Source organism: Lacerta agilis, chromosome 2 (genome assembly GCF_009819535.1).
Source record: "Lacerta agilis isolate rLacAgi1 chromosome 2, rLacAgi1.pri, whole genome shotgun sequence".
NCBI classification, from domain to species: Eukaryota; Metazoa; Chordata; class Lepidosauria; order Squamata; family Lacertidae; genus Lacerta; species Lacerta agilis.
This window is the reverse complement of record NC_046313.1, coordinates 83,654,509-83,678,011: the sequence shown is the minus strand read 5'-3', so window position 1 is coordinate 83,678,011 and position 23,503 is coordinate 83,654,509. Positions and strand designations below refer to the sequence as shown.

The 23,503-nt window shown below is 44.6% G+C and overlaps 1 protein-coding gene across 1 annotated transcript; it reads right to left on the bottom strand.

Annotated features, from left to right (window-relative positions):
- Window positions 1-1,073: 1,073 nt before the first annotated feature.
- Window positions 1,074-22,763, bottom strand: CFAP100 (cilia and flagella associated protein 100). Its single transcript, XM_033141084.1, has 15 exons — window positions 22,646-22,763; window positions 22,138-22,212; window positions 20,622-20,728; window positions 18,818-19,010; window positions 17,682-17,749; window positions 14,432-14,595; window positions 12,880-12,960; window positions 11,762-11,928; window positions 10,281-10,461; window positions 8,948-9,008; window positions 7,041-7,192; window positions 6,004-6,139; window positions 5,583-5,785; window positions 3,995-4,088; window positions 1,074-1,774 (listed from the first exon to the last, which is right to left on the bottom strand). The coding sequence occupies exons 1-15, from the start codon at window positions 22,710-22,712 to the stop codon at window positions 1,661-1,663; spliced, it is 1,863 nt and encodes a 620-aa protein (XP_032996975.1). The 5' UTR covers window positions 22,713-22,763; the 3' UTR covers window positions 1,074-1,660.
- Between the last annotated feature and the right edge of the window lie 740 nt (window positions 22,764-23,503).

The following is a 23,503-nucleotide window of genomic DNA, read 5'->3' as shown; positions in this document are numbered from 1 at the left end:
GCATTTTATACTGATTATACATCACTTCAGATTTAATTTATGGGTATTTTTAAAATATTCTTAACTAGTTTATTTCTTAATTGTCAGTGGTGTAACTTACCTGATTACTGCCTTGCCCTGTTATACTAAGTTCACTAAATGAAGAACTATAGTTAATTTTTGCTTCCTTTAGATCAGGATGGGGAACCATGGGGCCAAATACTGCCCTCCCTGCCTGCCTCTTTCTCTGGCCCTTGGGACTGGCTCCAGGCCACATTCCTCACCAGCCTTTGCACGGCTGAAATGTATTCTTGAACTCGGCCTCTTGCTTGCCTGGGTGGATGATCGAGAGGAGCAGGCTGTATTCAGCTAAGTTTTACTCCCAAGAAGCAGCACTGACATTAATAACCTTGAGTCACGTCGTGTCTATTAATTTCAGTGGATCTGCTATGAGTACTCGTAGTGTGTGGAAACTGGCTTACTGTTCAAAGGTGAAATGAATATTCATTCCCCCACCCACTTTTGCCTCTGACTCCACACACGGCTGGCAGGTTGCGCTTAGCAGCTTCCCCAGAGGAGACTATGGTTTTCCACCACTGCCTGGCTTAGATGAACCGAGTAAAGAAACTGCTAACTCATTCAACCTTTCTTTATTTCACTAAAGTTCAGTGGTCTGCAGATGTATGACTTTGCTTAAAATATTATTGGAGGCTCCCACCCCCCACCCCCCAAAAAACATGCCATCTCAAATTCTTTATTCTGTGGGGTTGGTTCATACACTTCATTTTGGCAGTGATCCTCAGAGGTAACTTGGGCTGCTCTGTGATGAGGCCTTTTCATCTCCTGTTCTCTCTATTCCCTCATCCCTTTCTTGAGCAAGAAGAATTCCTCTACAGCTTTTTACATAGAGTGCCTGGTAAGCAGTCACCTTGGATGCAGGGAGGGTGGGGACAGCACACCCATTCATTTACTGCTGAAAGGATCACAGCCTAGGTAAGGGTATGAACTGGGCCCATCAAAACATGGTGCTTCTGTTTTGCAGTTATGAATAAGTCACATGGGTTGGTTTTTTTCCTGAGACTTGTAAACATGTCTACTTTTTAAAAATAATTTACTTGGCTTTGTAAATTCCTACAATGGAATTTGTAGTAAACATAGAAGGGTAAGGGCTTAAAGGTCAACATCAGATTTATTCTGCCTAAGTCCATTGCTGGCAGTGGACGTCTAAAGAACTGGTGAGACAAGGGGACTAATAAAAAAACCATTTTCTCCATTTCAGTTGTTTTTTGTTGTTTCCAATCAGGATGCTGCTTAACTGCAAGAGAGGCAAAGTTGTAAACACCTTTCTAATTTTGGAGACTTGAAATCTCTAAATAGCCAGAAATCCTTTCATTTTTGTATCTCCAGGACTCAAGACTGAAATCAAAGCATCGGACTGCTTGCTCTTGCTCACCATGGTGGCCTGTTAGATTTTTAAAAAGCAGTTTTATTTACAAAAAGGCAAAACTGAACTGTCCAACTAAAAGCAGTGTACAAGCTGATTTGTAATCTTTCCTGGGTTACTGGGGGCTGTACATGTAACCAGAATGAGGAAATGGGATTAAAGTAGTGAACAAATTAATTGATAAAGTGTACTAACTACCAAAACATTTCTCCACCATTTCTTACAGTTTCAGGGCTGTTAAGTAAAGTAGTAGAGTAGCTCTTCATTTTCCTTGTCTATGAGTCCTTGATCCTCATCTTCCTTCTCTTTGTACGCAGGAGGCTCAGACCGGAATACCAACCTTCTGCCAGACTAAAAGACACATTAAAGACAGGCATCAGAAGAACTCTTAGTAATTTTCATGTGTGGTGTGCAAATGGCAATATTTAAAACTACTGAACCCATAAGCTCTAAGTGTACTTAATTTTTTTATTAAAAAAAAGTACATCTGCAAAAGGAGAGCCAACTGCAGTATTTGCTTTTTTTTTGCAGAAGAAAAAGATGAACCACGACCAGTGTGGTTTCTTCCTATGGTTCTCTGAAAGAGCAGAAACACAAAAGGGCTAACGCATGTAGCAGCTCTAGAAAGGATGCACAGCTGTACCTTTATCCTTGGGGTGGCTACAAATGTTGGTGGACTCAAAACTACCAGCTCTAGGCAGTATGATGAACGGGCAGGGATGATGTGAGTTGAGTCCAGCAACATCTGCAGGATGCTGCATTGTCTTAATTCTACGTTCCCCTCTCCCAGAGTATGTGGTGCTACTGTTTCCCAACTACCCAGTAACCCTCTCTAGAATGGTTCATTATCCTGTTAGCACTTTGCTGCAAATTAAGATGCTGCTGCTATTCTTGAGTGCACCTGATTTAGAAAGCATGCAAAAGGGAGGAGGTCTGGCACTAACATAGTGCTATCAGAAGTTATCTTTGAGGTAGCAACTCTTGCAAGAGAAAGTTGACAAAATTGTCCTCGCGCTACAACCACATCTTTTGTAACAGAAAGCACATTCAATAACAAGCAAAGGGCAGATAGGAACTGAGAGCACCACAGTGGGTTCTTTGAATTTGTTGCTGCCATAATGGCACCATTCAGCCATATGCTCAAGCTGGTTTGGCACTACACCACCTTACAGCCATGGTTTATTGGAGGTTTTTTTTTATTTTTTTGCCAAATCAGTGTGTCCAACTTTGCATTCCCATTACTCTGGCACAAGAGGCAGCTTCTCATGAAAGCACCTTACAAAACACAACAGCAGATGGAAAGTGAAAGGTGAGACTGCTCTAAGTGGATGTGATAAGCTCCTGCTTTCTTTAACCTCAAAGATCCTACTGTTCTTAAAACCGCACAGGGTTTTCAACTAGCACATCACAGGGTGATCCAGTGAGCATTGTATACTTGGACTTCTGGAGTTTTCAACAAAGCCCCCCAAAAGCTCCTGTGTAAGCTCAGCAGTAATGGCGTAAGATGATAGGTCTCTAAAGGATTAATAACTGATAAAGGAGCAGGCAGCAGAGAGAAGCTATAAGTGCACATCAGGTTCCCACAGACATTTTTGCAGCCTAGGCCCCAGTAAATGGCTGAGGTGCTAAGAGAAGATAACCTCCTGTCTGCTACCAGGTGCTTAAAAATAACTGGAGGGAGGACAAACATTTGGTCACCTTATAAAAACAGTAAGATCAGTCAATCACCAGCTGTTCCCAGAACATTTTATGAAATTCACCCCCATTTTTTCTTATTGGCTCCCAAATTGCTAAAAACAGCTTTGCCTGGTCAGCACAGCTTGTTCTGCATTACAAAGTAAAATATGTAACGCCCAGTCAAGCAGAATTCTATTGTTCATTTAGTAATCTTCGCAAATACAAGAGCTCTCTGAATATGGAGACAGAGCATAGCCATAGAACTGTAGAGTTGGCAGGTACCCAAGGGTCATCTAGTCCAACCCCCTGCAATGCAGGAATCACACGGCTAGTAGCCATCAATAGCCCTCTCCAAGAATTTGTCTAACCCTAGTCCAGGGAAAGGAGGGAGGATACAGACAAAACTAGAATCTTTGACAGACTTATCATTTGGCTTGGGCTCCACCTACTGTTGCCCTCTCACCCCCACCACTGCTGCTTGAATCCATTCCAGGCATATGCAACTGCAATCTATTTTACAAGCTCCTTGAAAGGAAGTGGGATAGCCCAGAGCAGAGATGTCCAAGGGCTTTCTCAGGCTGTTCCACTACCCTGTGCAACAACGCACACTCTTCTCAGCAAGCCTAAAGAAAACTTGTTGAATTGCTGAGTGCTCAGCCTCTTAGCAAGGTTAAGTGAAGCTGCCCATCAAGAAGTTTCTTTGGGCACACATCCCTTGTTCCGAGCAATGGGCAGGTGTAGGCAGTGTTTCAGGAAAAGCCCTATCCTTTTTATAGCCACCGTTTAGTGGAACTGGGCTTACAGAAGGACACATCAGAAAGGTTTGTGTGTCGGCTGCAATTCTGAAATCAAAGAAGTACACAGGGTCCAGTTGTCTGGAACTGCTGGATTTACCTTTCTCTTAACATCAGCTTGTGCTCTTGCCAGTGCACGCTGCAGCCTCTCTTCCTGCAATAGCCTCTGCTGCCTTATCTTTTCTTCTCTCATCCTGGCAAAACAAATGAAACAGATTAAGGGCTAGAAGTGCACGTCGTGTAAGCCAATTTTATCTAATATAAAGTTGAATTAGCACAAGGACTGAGACTTGGGCGTTTCCATGCCAAGTGCTTACATGTACACATAAAAATAGGACCACCCCCCCCCTTTTGCTGGCAGCCCCTTAGAAACATAAGAAGCTGTCTTCTACTGAGTCAGACCATTGGCCTATCTGGCTTAGTACTGTCTACACTGACTGGCAGCAGCTCTCCTAGGATTTCAGACACAGCTTCTCTCCTTGCCCTAACTGGAGGCACTGGGCATCAAACCTGTGACCTTCTGCATGCAAGGCAGATGCTCCCCCACTGAGCCACAGTGCCCCCTTGGCTCTTTATGGGGTGCTGTGACAAAAGCCGTTATCTAATGGAGGAAGACAGCTGCTACCAGAAGGAGAAAGCTAACAATTGTGTATGCACCTGTGCTTTGAATCCCAGTTGAAAACGGTATTGGCACATTCTCTTGTCCAAGTAAATTGAACAGAGGTAGTTCAAAATTTTTAGTCAGAATCTGCCACAAGTTTCTGAGCTGTGCAGCTGTGGTTCAGCCTTCAAAAATGAGGTGAACTTTTTCCCTGTGCCTTAATTTTATTTCTCAGGTTGCATTTTTTAATAAATTGGTGCAATTAATCAACTGATTTAGTTTTAAGTATGTTTATAAACAGTAGGATTGACAAGCAACTAACAGTATCTGGCTGGCCTTGCCTCCCTTGCAGAGCCAGCACTGGTTCCGTCACAGGTCAAGTTTTCTATATGTTCTCACTTTGACGAGACAATAAAGCAGTATGGTGCCTGCAGGTGCCAGGGTGCTCTCTAGTACCTCCAATAGCATCCATGAACAGTACCCAGGAAATAAGCCCTTCTAAATCCACAATGCAGAAAACTGAAGGTGTGCTCTTCCTGCTCAGATCTTATTTGCACTGGCTCAGTTTCTCCTACATTGAACGCACCTCCTTAAACATGCCCATATTTATTGCGAGAAGTGAAGTTACAGGAAACCAGGCAGAGGGCCTTCTCGGTAGTGGCGCCCGCCCTGTGGAATGCCCTCCCATCAGATGTCAAGGGGATGAGTAACTAAAAAACCTTTAGAAGACACCTGAAGGCAGCCCTGTAACAGGATAGCATTTTAATATTTCATGTTTTCTTATGTTTTTATATGTGTTGGAAGCCACTCATAGTGGCTGGGGCAATAATAATACCACCAACACCATCCTCTATGCTCCTGTTCTGAAGAAAGAACAAAGAGCTTCTCTCTCTTGAGTGAGCATGGTGATGAGGTGCCCATTTCCCCTTGGTAGTGATGGTGCTGTCTCTCTTCTTTAAATGGGGTGGCTGTTTTGCATTACGCCTTGGCAGCCATTTTGTGGCTGGTGCCCACAGTACTTTCCTCCCCCAACCTCCCAATGTGCCCTCTGCCCCTTCCCCACAGAAGTGGGCAGCTCCTGCCAGACCTCATCCTTCGCTCCTTCTCCTTGGCCTTCTCGGCTTGTTCGATCTTGGCTGGAGGTATCCTCTCCAGGCACTCGAGTAAGTCGTCCAGCTGGTGCTCGATCACAGTCAGCATCTGCAGGGTTCCCAGGTTTGCCTCGTTTTCCCCAATGCAGCGTCGGTAGACTTCCAGCACCTTTCGATGCAAGCTCACCAACATTTTGTCCTGCAGGCAGGAGTCAGTATTAACCTCCACGAACCTGGGACTGGAACTACCACATTCCTTCTGCAGCAATTCCTCTGGAGTAACACTTCCAGTATTATTCCCCCCCCCCACCAGAGAAAAAGGTGTCAAGCTCCCGTCAGCGCCAATCTCCAGGCACATGTCATCTGTTCTTCTCCTGGCCAAGGTTGTTTAGTCATCGATTTAATGCAGATACATACCTGAACGTCAGCTTTGTATTCTCCAAAGGAAAAGACTCTGGATTTGAGTTCGAGGTCTGCTGCAGTCTCCTCCTCTTTGACAATGTTGGCTTGAAGAGTGACTGTAAGCAGTTTCAGTTGTTCTATCTCACGGTCCCTGGTCCAGAAGAAAATGTTTTTTTAAAAAAATAAAGGAGTTTGGATATGTTTTGTTTTCACACCATGTGCTAATCATGTGCAACAATTGCAGGCAGGTTAACTATGAAACTTCACCTACATTCAGCTTCCTAGCAAACAGGTATTAGATAACCTGGATTCTTTTGGAAATGACATCTCTATTATGAAAGCATGGGAATCCTAATACAAGGTCCTCATGAGATGAATGCAGATCCCGATTTATGTTTGACGAGGCCCTAAGCTACTGAAGGTAATGGGGCCCTTTATATGTCCAGCTGTCCTTTGTCAACAACAAATTGTCGCTGTTTTTTGTGTTGAATATATGCTATATGGTAATTTATGGGCCTAATAGGTATCTAAAGCCATTTGCACATGTTGCCATGCAACCAGTCCATGCAGACTAGGCACCCTATATATAGAAATGAGCAAACCAGTGATATTTTAGGGAGTAGGCTAGCAGGCAGGGCCTATTACTTACATCATAGGAGCCTACACAACACAAAACACTGTTGCTGTATGTAGGTTTTATTTTATTTGTTTTTTTTATCTTATATTTTGGAAATGTACATCAAGGTTTTTTCCCCTTTTATTTTTTTGGGGGGGCCCCAAAAGGGTGGGGCCCTAAGCTATAGCTTGTTTAGGTTATACATAAATCCGGCACTGGATGAATCAATGTTGCATGGATTCTATCATAGAGAAACACCCCCTCTCCAAAGTTTAATGGGGAAACTGGTCATGTGTCCTATGAAATGTCTCTTTTTCCAGTCTACGCTTCTCAGAATAGATTTTGATAATATAAATTGGAAACCACTCACGAGGCAAAAGCATCTATGTACAGTATTGTGCAAATTCACTGTGGGCAGCGTCCTTTCATCACTTACATTTTATTCCGCGTAGTAGCCAAGGTATGCCGGAGTTCATCGAGGGTTTCCTCTGTCTCCTGAGAATTCTGAATTAGGGACAAGTTCTGTTCTTCCAACTCAGTGAACAGGTTCAGCAGTTGGTGTGGATCTGTGAAGTACAACACCGGCTCCTGCAAAGGAAAGTGTTAGCATCAAGGAGTCCTTTCTGCTACGCACACAGGAGAATATGCACGGCAGGAGAGATGAGTGTATTGATACCTTGATACTGTACAGTTCACTACAGCATGCATGTTCTCCTTTGCTGCAAATAAAATGTGTATCCCAATACACCTTTGATATATTGAGGAGTTACACTGATGCCTGCAATTGCCCCCCTCATGCTTCGGTCTGATGCCTAGGCCCTAGTCTTGCATTGCTATTATCCTATTGTAACCTACCCTTGCAGGAGTTAGTAAGGTTTCTTTGTAGTTAGCATTTAATTAGCAGAAACGAGTGGAAGGCTAAAAGGGAGGATCAAAATGAGAAACTGACAAGCTGGCTGGAGATCCTTTTAAAATAGGCCGAGTCCATTTCTCACACTGCTGCTTTCATAGTTGGAAATAGTTAAGGAATGTAAATGCCAGTGGCGTCTAACCCACATGCAGACTCCTCAAGTGTCCCAATTTAATTGGGACATCCTGAATTAACAGAAGCTGCTCCGGCTTCTGATACCAATCCGGGATGTTCCAGTTTCCCCAGAGGCTACTCCAGGCTGTGCTGTGTCTCCGTGTGGTGTGGGCTGCATCTCTCGATACGGCATGGGGTGGGTAGGGCGACCTTCCTGGAGGCAGCACCAGGCCATGCTGCGTCTCATCAGCAGGAAGCCGAAGACAGCAAAGGTAAGAGAGGAGAGGGAAGGAGGGACAAGCGAGTGAGCAAGGAAAGGATCAGTGGCAGGGAGGGGCGAACGACAGATATGGAGATGGGGGGGGGGATGCCCCGAATTTTTGCCACAAAATGTTGGAGGGTATGCATGTGGATATGAAGGCACCAATTAGTCTCGTCAGCATAAAGGTAAAGGGACCCCTGACCGTTAGGTCCAGTCGCGGACGACTCTGGGGTTACGGCGCTCATCTCGCATTAATGGCTGAGGGAGTCGGCGTTTGTCCGCAGACAGCTTCCGGGTCATGTGGCCAGCATAACTAAGCCACTTCTGGCAAACCAGAGCAGCGCACAGAAACGCCGTTTACCTTCCCGCCAGGTAAAGGTAAAGGGACCCCTGACCATTAGGTCCAGTCGTGTCCGACTCTGGGATTGCGGCGCTCATCTCGCATTAATGGCCGAGGGAGCCAGCGTACAGCTTCCGGGTCATGTGGCCAGCATAACAAAGCCGCTTCTGGCAAACCAGAGCAGCGCATGGAAATGCCGTTTACCTTCCCGCTGGAGCGGTACCTATTTATTTACTTGCACTTTGATGTGCTTTCGAACTATAGTGTAACACTAAACAGTATAAGAAAGGAGCCCCAGGTGTCATAGAGCTGGAAAAGCTTCCACCCAGAAGCTCAGACCCTGAAACTCAGACCTGAGATGCTGCACCCGGGCTGTCAGAGGCCATGTCCATTGCTGTCCAAGGGACTCCTAGCAACCACAGGGGTCTTGCTTGGTAACCTTATGCTTTACTGTGCTTAACTCTTTACCAAGTACTACAAACTGTAGTATTATGCCTTATTTAGTCTTGTTAAGCTTTTTTTAGCTCAAGGACAAAACAGTTCAGGGCTCTAATTAATTTACAGTACAATCCTACGCTCACTTACTTACCTGTGAGTAAGTCCAACTGAGCTTAATGAGACTTACTTTTGAGTAATCCAAACGAACCACACGCAGCAAACCCCCATTTCGTAAATCAAAAGGAATACGTTAAATATGTTGGATTCAAGGTTACTGACCTCGTCATCGTCGTCATCATCAGACGGAGTCTCTGGAGTATCTCTGTCTCCTGCGACGCTCCTGCAAAGGTTATTTCTAAGTTAGATGCTTGCACAAAGTGACTATAACAATGGATAACTTGAGATTTAAAAATACAATAGAAATCAGTATCTAGCCCTGCCCCTTTCAAGAGTTTGTGGCAAGCAATAACAGTGGAAAATAAAGCACACAATGAAAACAAAATACAGTGGTACCTCCGGTTGCAGGCGGGATCCGTTCCAGAGGTCCGACTGCATCCCAAATTTTTCACAACTGGAGAGACCGCTTCTGTGCACGCATGCACGGCGGTAGAGGGAAGTTTTAAATCTGTGATATTTTAATGTATTTTAATATTTGTTGGAAGCTGCCCAGAGTGGCTGGGGAAACCCAGCCAGATGGGCGGGGTACAAATAAATTATTATTATTATTATTATTATTATTATTATTATTATTATTATTATTATTTAAAGTGCTTCTGTGCATGCGCAAACGGCAAAACCCAGAAAAATATTTCCGGGTTTCTCGCTTTCTCAAACCGAAGTTTACATTACCCGAGGGAAATGTAAGCCGAGGTTCTAGGTAAAGGTAAAGGGACCCCTGACCATTAGGTCCAGTCGCGGACAACTCTGGGGTTGTGGTGCTCATCTCGCTTTATTGGCCAAGGGAGTGCTTCCGGGTCATGTGGCCAGAATGACTAAGCCACTTCTGGTGAACCAAAGTAGCGCACGGAAAGGCCGTTTACCTTCCTGCTGGAGCAGTACCTATTTATCTACTTGCACTTTGACGTGCTTTCAAACTGCTAGGTTGGCAGGAGCAAGGACCGAGCAACGGGAGCTCACCCTGTTGCGGGGATTCGAACCGCTGACCTTCTGATCGGCAAGCCCTAGCCTCTGTGGTTTAACCCACAGCATCACCCGCGTCCCGAGGTTCTACTGTGTCACAATTAACTGCAAGCCTATACCAGCTCACTCAAAAGTAAGTCTCATTAAGTTCAATTAGACTTACTGTACAGGTAAGTGAGTGTAAGATTTAGAGTAATTTGGTTAGATCCCTTAGCTATTTTGTCCCTACCCTTCTCAAGCTAAAATGTGGATGTAACACCAGCAGATTTTATTACAGAAGTTCTCTTTTTTTCCTGTGTGCCACTTTTTACCAGTCTCATCACTTTACCAAGAGTTGCCAACCTGACACCTCTGCGCTGGGCCTCCAGACTGAGCTTTATTACTTATTTATTTATTTTAAAGTAAGTCACAGGCATGATTGTATGCAGGCCAATGAGGTTGCCTTTATAATTCCTTCCTCTTTTGCACTTACGGTTTTTTGCCAATCTGGGATCTGAGGTTCTGCCTTGAAGACACCTGGCTGAGCCTATGAGAGTCCCTTCTACCAAAAATTTGGCTTTGAGTCCTGGAGGAGCTCAAATCTGTTCCAGACAGGTCAAAACTGGAATGCTTTGGCAGTGATCGGCTTTTCCTCCTTTGCTGCCAATCCCGGCCTGAGCAGGAGAAGGGGAAATGCTCCTTAAGTTATACAGACAAATACATTTCATGCAATTGAACTCAATGGGGATTCCTTCTGAATAGAGGTGTATACATATTTTATCCCTACAGTTCACAGGACTTTCTTACAGGTAGGTGAGCCTAATGGTGTGTCATGAGAGAGCTTTTTATGTAGGTAAAGGTAAAGGACCCCCCCCCCCCGATGGTTAAGTCCAGTCAAAGGTGACTTACGGGGTTGCGGTGCTCATCTCGCTTCAGGCCGAGGGAGCCAGTGTTTGTCCACAGACAGCTTTCTGGGTCATGTGGGCAGCATGACTTAAACCGCTTCTGGCACAATTGAACACTGTGACGCAAACCAGAGCGCACGGAAATGCTGTATACTTTCCTGCAGCAGCGTACCTATTTATCTACTTGCACTGGCATACTTCTGAACTGCTAGGTTGGCAGGAGCTGGGACAGAGCAATGGGAGCTCACCCTATCGCGTGGATTCAAACTGCCGACCTTCCAATCAGCAAGCCCAAGAGGCTCAGTGGTATAGACAGTGGTTTAGACTGAAACCAGTAAAGGAGAGTCGATTTGGTATCCAGGGGCAGGAAGTTTCACAGTCTGGGTGCCACAACTGGTGAGGCCCTGGCAGGGCTGGTGTACCCTGTTGTTCAATGTACACACCAGTCCTGCCAGGGCCTCACCAGTTGTGGCACCCAGACTGTGAAACTGCCTGCGCCTGGATACCAAATCGACTCTTTACTGGTTTCAGTCTGCTGTTAAATCCTCCTTGTTCTGCTATGTGCAGTGGTGGTAAATTTTGAAGTACAGGAGCTCAGCAAGCAAGCTCCTACAGCCATGCCCACAAGAAGAGTCCAAAATAATACCAAATTTATTAGGATCATCTGACCATATAAGGATAGCAGACTAGCAAAGGGTGGTCTTGTGGATAGCATGGGTTCAGAAAAGCTGCTTCCACACCCTTAATCAACCATGCCTCGTTTCTGCAATTCTCTGCAGAAAAAGCTGGGGGAAAGTACCACTGAAGTCAGAGGTGCTTCTCCTGGCAATATTGGGCTCTAACAAAAGGCTTTCAGACAGCTAAAATGCAGCATTTAGCATTTAATTAGAAAAGCAAATGTTACCAATTTAAAACTGCCAGCATAAAATAAGAACCCCCTCAAAGAAAAGCAGAGATTATTTTCCTTTTTTCCTTAATTTCTTTATGCTAATCTGTCATAAACAACCATAAAATGGGAGGTGCACATGTGTTTACAAACAATGGACAGTCTTTTGCTGGGAGCTCTTACTTTTGGAAACTGCGAAATCTTTGTCAGACACAATTTTCACCACTTTTTCTTTATCCTTCATTCGCTTTCTTTCATACTCATCCCGCCACTCTTTGGGGGACAGCTGGAAGAGGAAGTCCCTGAATACCACGTACTCCTGCATAGTGTCTTCAAACCTGGCAATCTCACTAGAGGAGGAGGAGGAGAAGTTCCATCAGGTTCCAGTCACCGTGAACAGAGTCATTTGCAGTCTCCTCTGCCCAGAGGCAGGGGCGGAGGAAGGGGGGCGCGGTGGGTGTGGGCCACCCCGGGTGTCACCACTGAGGGGGGTGGCAAAATGGCGGGTGGCAGCCACCGCGGGGCCTGCAGCGTGCCCGAGCCACACGTCTCTCCTTGGAGCAACAGGATGGTTTGGGTGCCTGCAGGCTCTGTGCTGCCCAAACGGCCTTCCCCTCAGCTATAGGGTGGCTGAGTGGGATGAGGCAGGCAGACTCCTTGGCAACCCTGCAGAGTGTCCTGCTCCAGCTCGCCCCACCCCCACGGGTTGGCTGGCCCTGCCACTGGGCGCAGGGCACGCGCCCCACCCCAGGCACCCAATCGGCTTGCTCCACCGCTGCCCAGAGGAAAAGCTTCCAGGGTTGGACCATTTCAACCCATGTATTTTGTCTCTTGGCAGAGGCAAAGCCACAGAGGGGGCTGCTTCATTTCAGAAACTACTAAACTTTCTACCTCAAGACTGTGACATCACACTGCTGATGTTTCCCAACAGGGAAAGCTGTGGAACAGCCAGAGTTGGACCTCCCGTGTATAAATGTGAGGGAACAAACCTCTCCCTAAATCAGGTTTTTCAGAGTAATCATGTCGTGTCGTGTCAAAAGTTGATTTCTCGCAGATGTGGAATGGGTATTATGTGGTACCAGTTCCACAGACTGAAGTGGTTGAGAGGGCAAGGCGACCACACAAGTAAGATGGTCCCCAAGTATCATGGGTTTTGTATACAAATAGTAACACCTCGGCCTGGTAGCAAATCAGCAACCAACGCAGATCTCTCTGCAGGATTGGTGAAATAGCCTCTGGAGTATTACAAAATTTTTTTACTAACTGACAATAATTCCAAATATTTTCCAAACAATTCTGACCTTTGGATGTTCATCATTTGCGCAGTCAGTTCCCGGATCTCAAGGATCTTTTCCAGCTTGGCTTTGGTTTCCTTTTCGGCGCTAAGAAGGAGGCATCAAAACAACAGTTACCTGAGGAACAGCAGCAGGGGATGAAGCAGCGGTGGGGTGGAGGAATGGTCCTCAAAACCACTAAAGGTCCTTCTCCCTGAAAAGCCAGCTGCAGCTGTTCAGAGAGAGAGAGAGAGAGACAGAGAGAGAGAGAAGCTTCTTCCAGCTTCCTTGCCTCCGTGTCCTCCCAGCTCAACCTTGTCCATACAGGGCTCTTCCGCATGGCAGCCTTATCTGGACTCAGCACTGCTCATGTATGTATGTTTGTAAGTTAGCAGTTGCATCTTCAGAATGCCACCCCATATTCTCCATTTAATCCAGGTTTAGCTTCCACAGGAAATCGGATAAATTGGCGTTGTAAATCTGGATTAAATTGTGGGGTAGGGTGGGAATGGGGTGGCATTTGGATGAAAATGCTGTCATGTGGACACTGTGGAAAAACTTGCAGGCATGAGCAGCACTGAGTCCATAATAAACTTGTGCTGCCTTTGAGTGTACAGTCATTGGCAGGATAGGTGAGGCCTTTTAAAATTCCACCCAAACGCAACTTTCCGGGCATTTTAGGCTTTGATGTGGAGTTTAGTCCCTGGTTTTTGGTTTCTTGTTTCTATTTAAAAATAGTTTATTTGCCACAGCATATATTTCAAACATTCTCATGAGCTTAAAAACCATAAAACAACACACCATGTGCTCTAATCTCATTGAAAGGAATACATTATATCTGCAATGATTTGAAAGGTTAAAATGTATACTTCAAGTATTCCAAACTATGTTACCCACCCCAAACACTACTCCCCCATGTGCCTCACTACCTGTGTGTTCAATAAAATTGTCCCCTACTGTGTAGGAGTTATCGTTTTTCTTTCGGCCTCTTGCTACCTGCAGTTTCCATGTTAGCTTTTTCAACAAAGCTGTCTGCCAGACCGCTTCATACCACTTATCCATGGTCAACACTGCAATGTTTTCCATGTTCTGGCTATGGTCGTTCTTGCCGTGGTCAGTAAATGGGTTAAAAGATATCTGTTTCTAATTCTTGGTGACTCCTGACTGCACAAATTAAGCAATGCCAGTCCTGGAGACATAGGAACTGTCTGCCTTGTAATCAAAGATCTCTCTGCAATTTTCCCTGAATTTTTCTATTTTTGAACACTCCCATCACATATTTCTCTATGTCCCACTGCTGGGTTTTATACAAGCTAGACATCTAGGTGTTAAATACCAGCTATGTGCGATTTTGAGGGCTCTTTCTCTTGTCAATGCCGGAATAGATTTAAAAGGGGCTTTGATCCACAGTCCATTCCATGAGTCTTCCTCAATTTCTAAATCCCAATTTGATTCCCACCATTCTCTCGTATTATTCTGGGGAGGGAAACACTGGGGATATATTGTAAAACTAATAATATATATATAATATATACATATAGTCTAATGTGATAGTATGGAGTCCAAATTCCAGCATTACATTTTCAAGGCTTGTGCAGAATTCCTATCATTCTCCTTCAGGAACTCATCAAACATGGCGGCATCCTTCTCAAGGTCTTCCTCGGCTTTTTCCAGCTTTGCTTCTTCTTCAATGGCCAAGTTTTCCAGCTTCTGGATCTCATCTTTCTTTACCGTTACAGCATACTGGAATTTAGGGCAAACAGAAGAGAAAAATTACTGGCCCACACTGGAGACTTGCTGAATTGTGTTTGTTACGATTCTTGATTCAGCTCAGCAACCCTTTAAAGTCACGTATGAAAAGAAATGCAATGCAAAAAGATTGCATGATTTCCCCAAAGTCATGTAGGGAGTCCAAAGTCTATACCCCAAGTCTACTGAGTCCCAATCAAATAAATTTTCTTCGAGGTAAAATAATTGCTTCCTAGAGCTGGATCAATTCTGTCTGTTGCCTGCAAAGGAGAGGTCATAGGGAACAGCAGATAATGGGATAGGATAGGGTTCAAAACACCACTTAGGCATGAAGCTCACTGGGTGACTTTGGTCAGTCACCATCTCTAAGCCTAACCTACCTCACAGGGTTGTTGTGAGGATGAAATGGGAAGGAGGGAGAACCATATACACCACCTTGAGATCCTTGGAAGATAAAGGCAGCATATCCACGCAAAATAAATAAAGACAGGAAGAAAGAGAAGGAAAGACAGGAACAGGCGCAGCATCCCCAGTCAGGCGCCAGGGCCTCAGGAGACCAGCAGCAACCACAATTGATGCCTGCCTTAAGTCCCTCTTAAGCACTTCTTGCTGGAGCTCTGATCAGCACCAGGTGCCTGGGAGCTGCCATTTTAATTTCCCACAATGCTCCTGACATGATAGGGGTCTCCATTCTTATTTCCCACAATTCCCCTGGCATATCAGGGATTTCCCACAGTGCTCCAGTGTGTTGTTATGTGGGATATTTAAAGGGCAGCTTCCAATTACCTGGTGCTGATCAGACCATGGGCTAATTTAGGGTTACCATATTTCAAACAGGGAAAATCCGGACAGAAAACTTGTTGAGCTTTTCTGGCAAATTTGCAAGAGGAGGAGGAGGAGGAGGCAGGGGCGTAGGAAGGGAGGGGCCTAGGGGGCAGGCTGCCCTGGGTTCCATTCTGGGAGGGGTGATAAGATGGCCCCTGCTTCCCCCCCCAGCTGTAGAGCGGTAGAGGGTGCGCTCTCTCTCGCAGTCCGTACGGGCCGCTGCGTGTGAGTGACAGCCCGTACGGACTGCACATGTGCGGCATCCCATACACATGTGCACATCCTTATGGGCTGCACCGCCCCGGGTGCCAGAAAGGGTTCCTTCATCACTGGGAGGAGGGTTTTTTTGAGCTATTTTTAAGGAAAATCGCCAAAAACGACATTGCCGACATGGGTTGCCATATGTCTGGATTTTCCCAGACATTTTTTTAAGCGATTTCCATCTGGAAACTACTTCCAACTGCAGTATTCCAGATATTCCAGGAAATTCTGGACATATGGCAACCCTAGCTAATTAAATAAGCACACGGTACAGTCCTTTCAGGATCGTACCACTATAAGATGCCAGCAGTAGCTACTATATCTAACTATTCTCATGTGAAAGTCTCCCTGCAGCAAGAAAGCTAGCACAAACACGTATGATCACAACTGTAACCTGCCCGGGCTTCCAGTTTCTGGCGGTGAGAAATAGCTGACTCCCACACGATCGGACTTCAGCCGTGCCAGTAATTCAGGGTTGATATGGGGGTAATTAGCCGTGGCAGACTCCCCAGGGTGTGGGAGGACTGTCTCGTAGACCCGCAGATCATCCGAGATTTGTCAGCTTGCATCAAGGTGCAAGTGGCAAGGATGCTGGGTCCTAGAGCACAGCACAGCTGGCACTCTCCAAAGTCACTCTCACAAGCCGGAGATATCTGTCTGGTTCATAAAATAATTAGATTTGGACAATAAACAGACATAGTCTGGACCGAAGAAGACTGAGAAAAAATCGGCAGAATTGCACAGTCCCTGGTGTTTAAGCTCGGACTTCAAAGAGATTCTTATTAGGGTGTTTGGATTTATGGAGGTGATTGGTACATTTTTTCTTCTTCTTTTCTATACTTATAATTGTTTTTCTATGACAAGGCTAATTAAGAAACCTATTTTTTTTTTTTAAAAAAAGAGTAAAATGGACTTCTATTTATAATTAAGTATTCAGCTGCACAGCTTTACTTGGACTTGATAAAGATAAAAGAAGAGACAAGATGGCGCTTGTTAGTATGACGCAGCATGGAAAAATGAGAATTCCTTCCTTTTTCGAGGGAAGTGGGAAATATTTGGATCTGTTTGCAGAATTTATTCATTATGAGCAAGAGAGAAGGCTAAGTGGATGTCTAGCAACCCCCCTTCTAGGACCCAGAGTGGGGGTTTGTGTGGTCTCCGGGAAAGCTGATCAATTGCCAAATGATTTACATCTGTGGAATATAGTTCATTTACATTGCAATATTGCAAACAGTATGCTTAACAAGTTAACATTGGGAACTTATCGTGAACAGTAACAATTTAACAACTTGGGAGTTACTGCGTCATTAAACTTCAAATGACAGGCTTGGACAACAGCCCGGATTGGAATGAAGTCAGGAAAAGCTGTGCTGGCAAATTGACAGTTGAAAAAATATATACACAAATAAAACTGTACCCGATGGATGAAAGGATATATGATCCCTAACATGATTGAGAATTTCACAGCCAGGGACGGGGAACTTTAAAGCGTTAAGATCGGAATGTATAAAATATGAGAACAACAAGAAGAAGGCAGAAATGAAAGTGTTGGAGATATACTTCAGAGGTCCAGAGTATGGGAAGCCTGAAAAGTTAATAATTAATAATTTGGATTGTAATTTTGCTGTTTTGTTTTGTTTTGTTTTATTATTTTTAATTGGATTATGATTTGATGGATTTGTTAATTGGATGTTCTTATTGGAAAACTATATCTATATCTATATATATCTATGTATATATCTATATCTATCTAATCTATTTATCTATACCGGCATCTATAACCTGCCCTTCCTCCTCCAAAGATGTATGTAGTCTCCCTCCGTTATACCTTCACAACATTCTAAAGTTGGAAACAGTGGCCTTTCCAGGTCCACTCACTGAGCGCCATGAGTGAGCAGGGACCTGAAGCCAGCTGTCCTGAGCCAAGCCCATTGCTTCGACTGCTGCCCTCCACTGGCTCAGAATCAAATTCCACCCAAGCTGAAGCCATATACCTGCAGCAAGAACATCTGCCGTTTCTGATTGATGTAGTCGTGCATGGTCTCTCTTTCGACAACCTGGTCTAGAAAAAGAAAGAAAGGGAGGAGGGAGAGAGACAATTGTGCAAACTAGAGATAGAATAAGCAGCTGCGAAGCGAAGGCAGACCATGTGCAAAAAGCTGTATTCAGAGAGTTTCAAGAATCAGTATCAATTCCCCAAGAAGTTGAGATGTACTTGGAACAAAGAGTCTACAACCAGCTACATCAGGGGTGGAGGAACTCAGGCTCTGGCCTTTAGATTTGGCCTTTGACACTTTCCCAAGGCTACACCCCTCACTGGCGCAGCTTCACAACCTCCATGAGCATTTTTGCCTAGTTGGGAATATGCCCTTGAAATCTGAACCTGCTTCTTTCTTTTCTGGATAGAGGATAGAGAGGGCTATGGGTAAGTATCCGTTTAAATCAGCTTGCTGTGTAAAGATTAAAGCAGGCACCTCCAACCTGCAGCCCTCCACATGTTTTGGACTACAATTCCCATCATCCCTGACCACTGGTCCTGTTAGCTAGGGATCATGGGAGTTGTAGGCCAAAACATCTGGAGGGCCGCAGGTTGGGGATGCCTGGATTAAACATACATTCAGCATTCTGCCTGCTTTGACATCTAGCCCTGCCCACCCTCATGCGGCCCCCCAAAGGTTGCCCAGAAAGGAATGTGGCCCTCAGAATTAAAACAAAGGTTCCTCACCCCTGAGCTTCACAGATATTTACCCCATAGAGCGTCTGCCCCCTAACCCACTGTTGCTTTTCTCTCTGTGGAAGCAGAGATGCAGGTGCCCACAATTCTGAATGGGGAAAAAGCTGGAAGGGAAAGGGTCAAGCACATGCGTATACGCACGCCCACAACCCCGGGGGCACTCCTTTACTAAAGACTGCAACATCCTATGGCTGCTTTTGATTTGAAAAATGAAACATACTGGAGAAACATGCACACAATTGCACATCCTGGGTTGTTTTTGCCTGAGGTCTTTTGTTGCTGGAGATGTGTCAGCAACTGAGCCTGGAGGATGAAGCAGTGTGTGTTCTGTCACTCAAACTGTCGTCAGTCTCTTGGTTGTGTCCTGATCTGGACGCTTTCTGTAAAGATCCCTACCTTTAGTGACTTGTATCTTCCAAGAGATGCTTTCTCGGAGAGCTTTGAGGCGCTCTGCTTCCGCAGCCAACTCTTTGTCTTCCGCTTCCTCTTCCATTTGGATTTCTTTCTTGAACCCAGATTGTTTGGCACCTTGCAGGGTGGAGCAGGTCATCTTCTCATGAACCTTCAAAGTCTTCCTTCGCTCTCGCTCCTAAGGGTAAAAAAGGGGGTAGGCTTATAGCTCCATCCAGGTATGAATGGACCCTCTGCAAAAACCAGATCTGACTGCCCATCCTCTAACAGCCAATGCCTATTTTGGTTAGGAATGTCCGGACAACAAATTTTATTAGGAATTGTAGGTACCGAGATTCTAAAGGAGCAGAAAAGACTATTCATGTATGCAATGACTGCCTCACAGATGCTGTTAGCCCAGAGATGGAAAGAAGATAAGAGTCCCTACCAGAGAAGAATGGCAAATTAAGCTGTTGGAGTATGGCGAAATGGCAAAACTGACTGGAAAGCTCAGGAACCAGGAAGACAAAAGCTTCAAGAAAAGAATGGGAAAGATTTATAATTTATCTAAGAGACCACTGTAAACAAATGAAAACATTAGCAGGATTTTAACACCACTCGCAATGTAACAAAGACTTTGGATAATGTGCGGATAGACCTAAAATATGGATGATGAAATAATACACAGTTGTAAATGATGACAATAGGACCCATGGAGGGGATGGTGGGAAGTGCGGAGATTCATAGAAATCTCTAAATCTGAGTATGTATTTGATATTGTTATAATTTCATACTTCTAAAATTAAATTAAAAACTATTTACGGGGGGGGGGGGGGGAGGAATGTCCAGACAGCATAAATTGGTTGTGGACTCAAGCCTGAGCCGATTGTGACAATGAAAAGGGGGAAAGATGTCCCAGAGGTGATGGTTCATATGGATTCTCACATGCCTTGACACTGAGATAATTCTACTTAGGAAGCTGTCTTATGAGCCAGAATATTGTCAGCAATGAATGGCAGCAGCTCGCCAGGGTCTTTTCTAGTCCTACCTGGAGATTCTGGGGGTCGAACCTTGAGATCTTTTGCATCCAAGACCCTGAGCCACAGTTCATTTCCTAAAGTCATCCAGCAAGCCCAAGGATGATCTCAGAACTCAGCGCTAAGCTTCTAGTCCCAAGACCAGCACTTCAGGCTACCTCAGCGCTGTTGACTTTCAGATTCGGAAACATCCATCTCCCATAGTTTCTCCCCAACATATTGGGTATTCTGAGGTATACTGCTTTTGAACATGGAGGTTCTACTTGGCTCTCGTGGCTAACTGATGAGAGATTTATCCTCGGTGAATTCAGCTAATGCCCTTTTAAAAAGTACTTTAAATAAGTGGCTATCGCTACATTTTAGGGCAGCATATTCTGGAATCCAATTTTGTACTGTACAGAGAGGTACTTTATTTTATCTGCCCTTAAAAAAAGAAAAGAATTTGATCAGTTGGGTTCCTCTTTTCTGTATTTTTTATGAGCACTTTTTATTTATAACATTTGTTTCCAGCTCACTTTCCAAGGAGCTCAGAGCCTCCTTTTAGAGATTTCCCTGGATATATGCAAAATTGTGGCATGTGAACTCATTGTTCCTGCAACTTGCTTCCTGACCCTATGATCGATAATTGTGTTAATTTAATTTTTTAAAAAATGTATTGCTTTGCTCCTTGCTGCCCCAGGTGAGACAGAAATTTATTTAAAAATAACAATAATGCTACACTGCTTGTGGTCAAGAAAGATTTCCTCCAGGAACCTCCTGTGATTGGTACATACCGCTTTTGCTTTTTCCTTCTGCCTGTCTCGCAGCAAGAAGATATCAATATCTGAAGGGATTTTAAACGGGTTCTTGTCTAACTGAAAGTCTGAGGCACGAGTAGAGGCTGCAAGAAACAGGAAATTATCAGCGCGGGCGTGGGGTGGGCAGACAGCTGCCCTTCAGGGTGGAAATGTTTGCATGATGCTAATTGGTGATCTGCATGTGTGGAACAGCCATCACAGATGGATGGCACCCCAGCACATGAAAGATTCTGTATTTAATTGCAATGCTGCAATGTTTAGCTTGGATTAAACCAATTAAAACACAGCAACATTTGATGCAGCAGAACTGCACCCCCCCCAATTAACAAAGCAGTTGATTTTATTTTAAAATGGCAACTTTAAAAAATATATGAATATCAGGTGGTAAGAACCACCTGAGAAGAGACTTCCCTCCCCCTTCTCTCACATACAGAACTCTAATATTTGTATTTTATATGCATGTAGCATATAAAAACAAAGTGTTTCCCCCCCCCTTCACAAGTATTTTTCTCCCCATCTGATGAAGGTTAATCTTTAAAAGCAAAACAAAAAAACACCCCAAAATTATTAATAGCTCTTCAGTTAGGGTAACTGAGTACAGCCATACCTCATATTGAGAACACTGCGGGTTACATGTTTTCGGGTTGCGCTCCGCACCGAACCCGAAAGTACTGGAACGGGTTACTTCCGGGTTTCGGCGCTCGCGCATGTTGCGACCTGCACATGCGCAGATGCAACAGTGGGTTGCGGACGCTGCGGGTTGCCCACTGTATTGTTCTCACTGGGTGCTGCCGGGCTGCACTTGTGTGGCGGGGAGAGGGTGCAGCGTTCTCCCTCGAGAGCAACGGAAATTGGGGTGCGGGGTGCCGATGTTCTGCATTCGGGATGAGGCTGGATAAAAGGAGAGCGTGTTTCCTTCCTCTTCCATACAGAGCGACCTGTGGCTTAATCAGTTGTCGCCTCCATTTGGGCAATACATAGAAGAAGGCGATGGAATTGACCGTGAATCCGTGCTAATGAAAGAAAGGGTTTTCCTGGCCACCAACACCTTACCGCTCGCCCCTAATGACAATGGGAGAGTGTGGTAGATTTAATGCTGAATAGTAGATCGCAGCCTACTTGAGGTTGGACATGCCTGCATTAGGGTATCTCCACCTTCACTCTCTCTTTCTCTCCAGGCTGCTTCCCATTTTGCAGATGGGATTCAGGTTGTGTAATCAAAGGTCACACTCACACCATGCATTTAAAGCACTGTGATGTTGCTTTAAATGGCCGTGGCTTCCTGCAAAGAACTCTGGGAGCTGTAGTTTGTTAAGCGTGCTAAGAGTTCTTAGTGGACCCTTATGTCCACCTCCCAGAGCTACAGTTCCCAGAGTTCCCTGGGATAAAAGGTGGAAGGGGAGCTACACCAGCTTGAACAACTTAAGAGGAAAACTGGAACATATATGCAATTATAAAACAGAAATAATAAAAATCTGCAAGACTGTCTTACCTGGCTTTGATTCACCTGACTGAACTGAGGGAATTGTAAACACATCCCCAACTTGCCGAGATGCCAGCCTTTCTCCTGGAACAATAAAAATCAATCCCACTCTTAGTCATGGATATCTTAGGAGTTGGAAAAAAGACTTGAGGTTTCAGGAAGCGAGGCTGTGGGGGTCATTCTTCAGATTTAGGAACTAATGCTCAGGTGATAGGACCTGCACTATGAGGACTGTGCAGATCAGGAGTAGCCAACCAAGTCCTTGTGGGATTTATTTAGTGCCCCACATTTCCAGCTTTCTTTCTATTCCTTCCCTTTTTTAAAGTAAGCCTTGATAGAACCTTAGATACGAGGCAAAATGTACAGACATATATATTTAAAAAATATCCCACAAATGTCTGGGACCTCCTGGAGATTTCTGTATTCTTCAGAAGCTCCTCAGATTGCGACATGAGTTTTCAAACCAAATGTGCCAAGCCAATTAACTAAAATGGTGAGAAAGAAATAGAAAACTTACTGTAAGTTGCTTCAGAGCTCTCCGCATTCAGAGATGTATCTGAATGGGCAAAAGAGACTGCAGACATGTTGGCGACGTTCTGCCTTAATAAAATAAAGGTTTACACTAGGCGTTGGCTTCCAAGTTCCCCCAAACCGTATGCTGCGTTCACTTCCTAGAACATAAGCAGAAAAACAGAATTGATGCACCAGGTGAGTGGGGAAGATCCAACTACACCTATGTTGCTCAGTCTCTATAGGAAGAGAAAATAAAATGGATATATAAATAATCAGAGGGACAAGTAAAAACTCCTCCTGAGGCTGTGTGCACACTATACATTTAAAGTTTATTCAAAGCACATTTTCCCCACATCGAAGAATTCTGGCCACTGCAGCTTACCACTCAGAGAATTGCAATTCCAAGCAGCCTTTAAAAAGTGGTCTAAAAATGAAATGAACAACAACAACAACCCTTTACAAACTTTAGTGCCCAGTTTTTTGAGGGAGAAAATGTTTTTTAATGTGCTTTAAAGGTACATAACTTACACAAGGGCACTTCAAGACAATCTGCTTATTGAGCATTCACCCCAATTTGTTTGCAATGGCACTGGCTATTTAAGGAGCATTCATTCGGATGAGTTTGTGGGGAAGTTAGATGGCATCGCGTGGAAGCATGTATTATCCCTCATATTTCTGTGCATTTTCTCATTGCTTCAACATGTGTGATCTTTTGGTGAAAAGGGTTTGTTGCCCAAGACCTCCCAAACAACTACAATTGTGCAGCCTGAATTTGCAGATATGTGATTGAATCCCACCCGAAAATAGTGACTGTCTGGAAGCACCCAAAAACATTAATCACAAAAAGCCTGAATAATCGTTT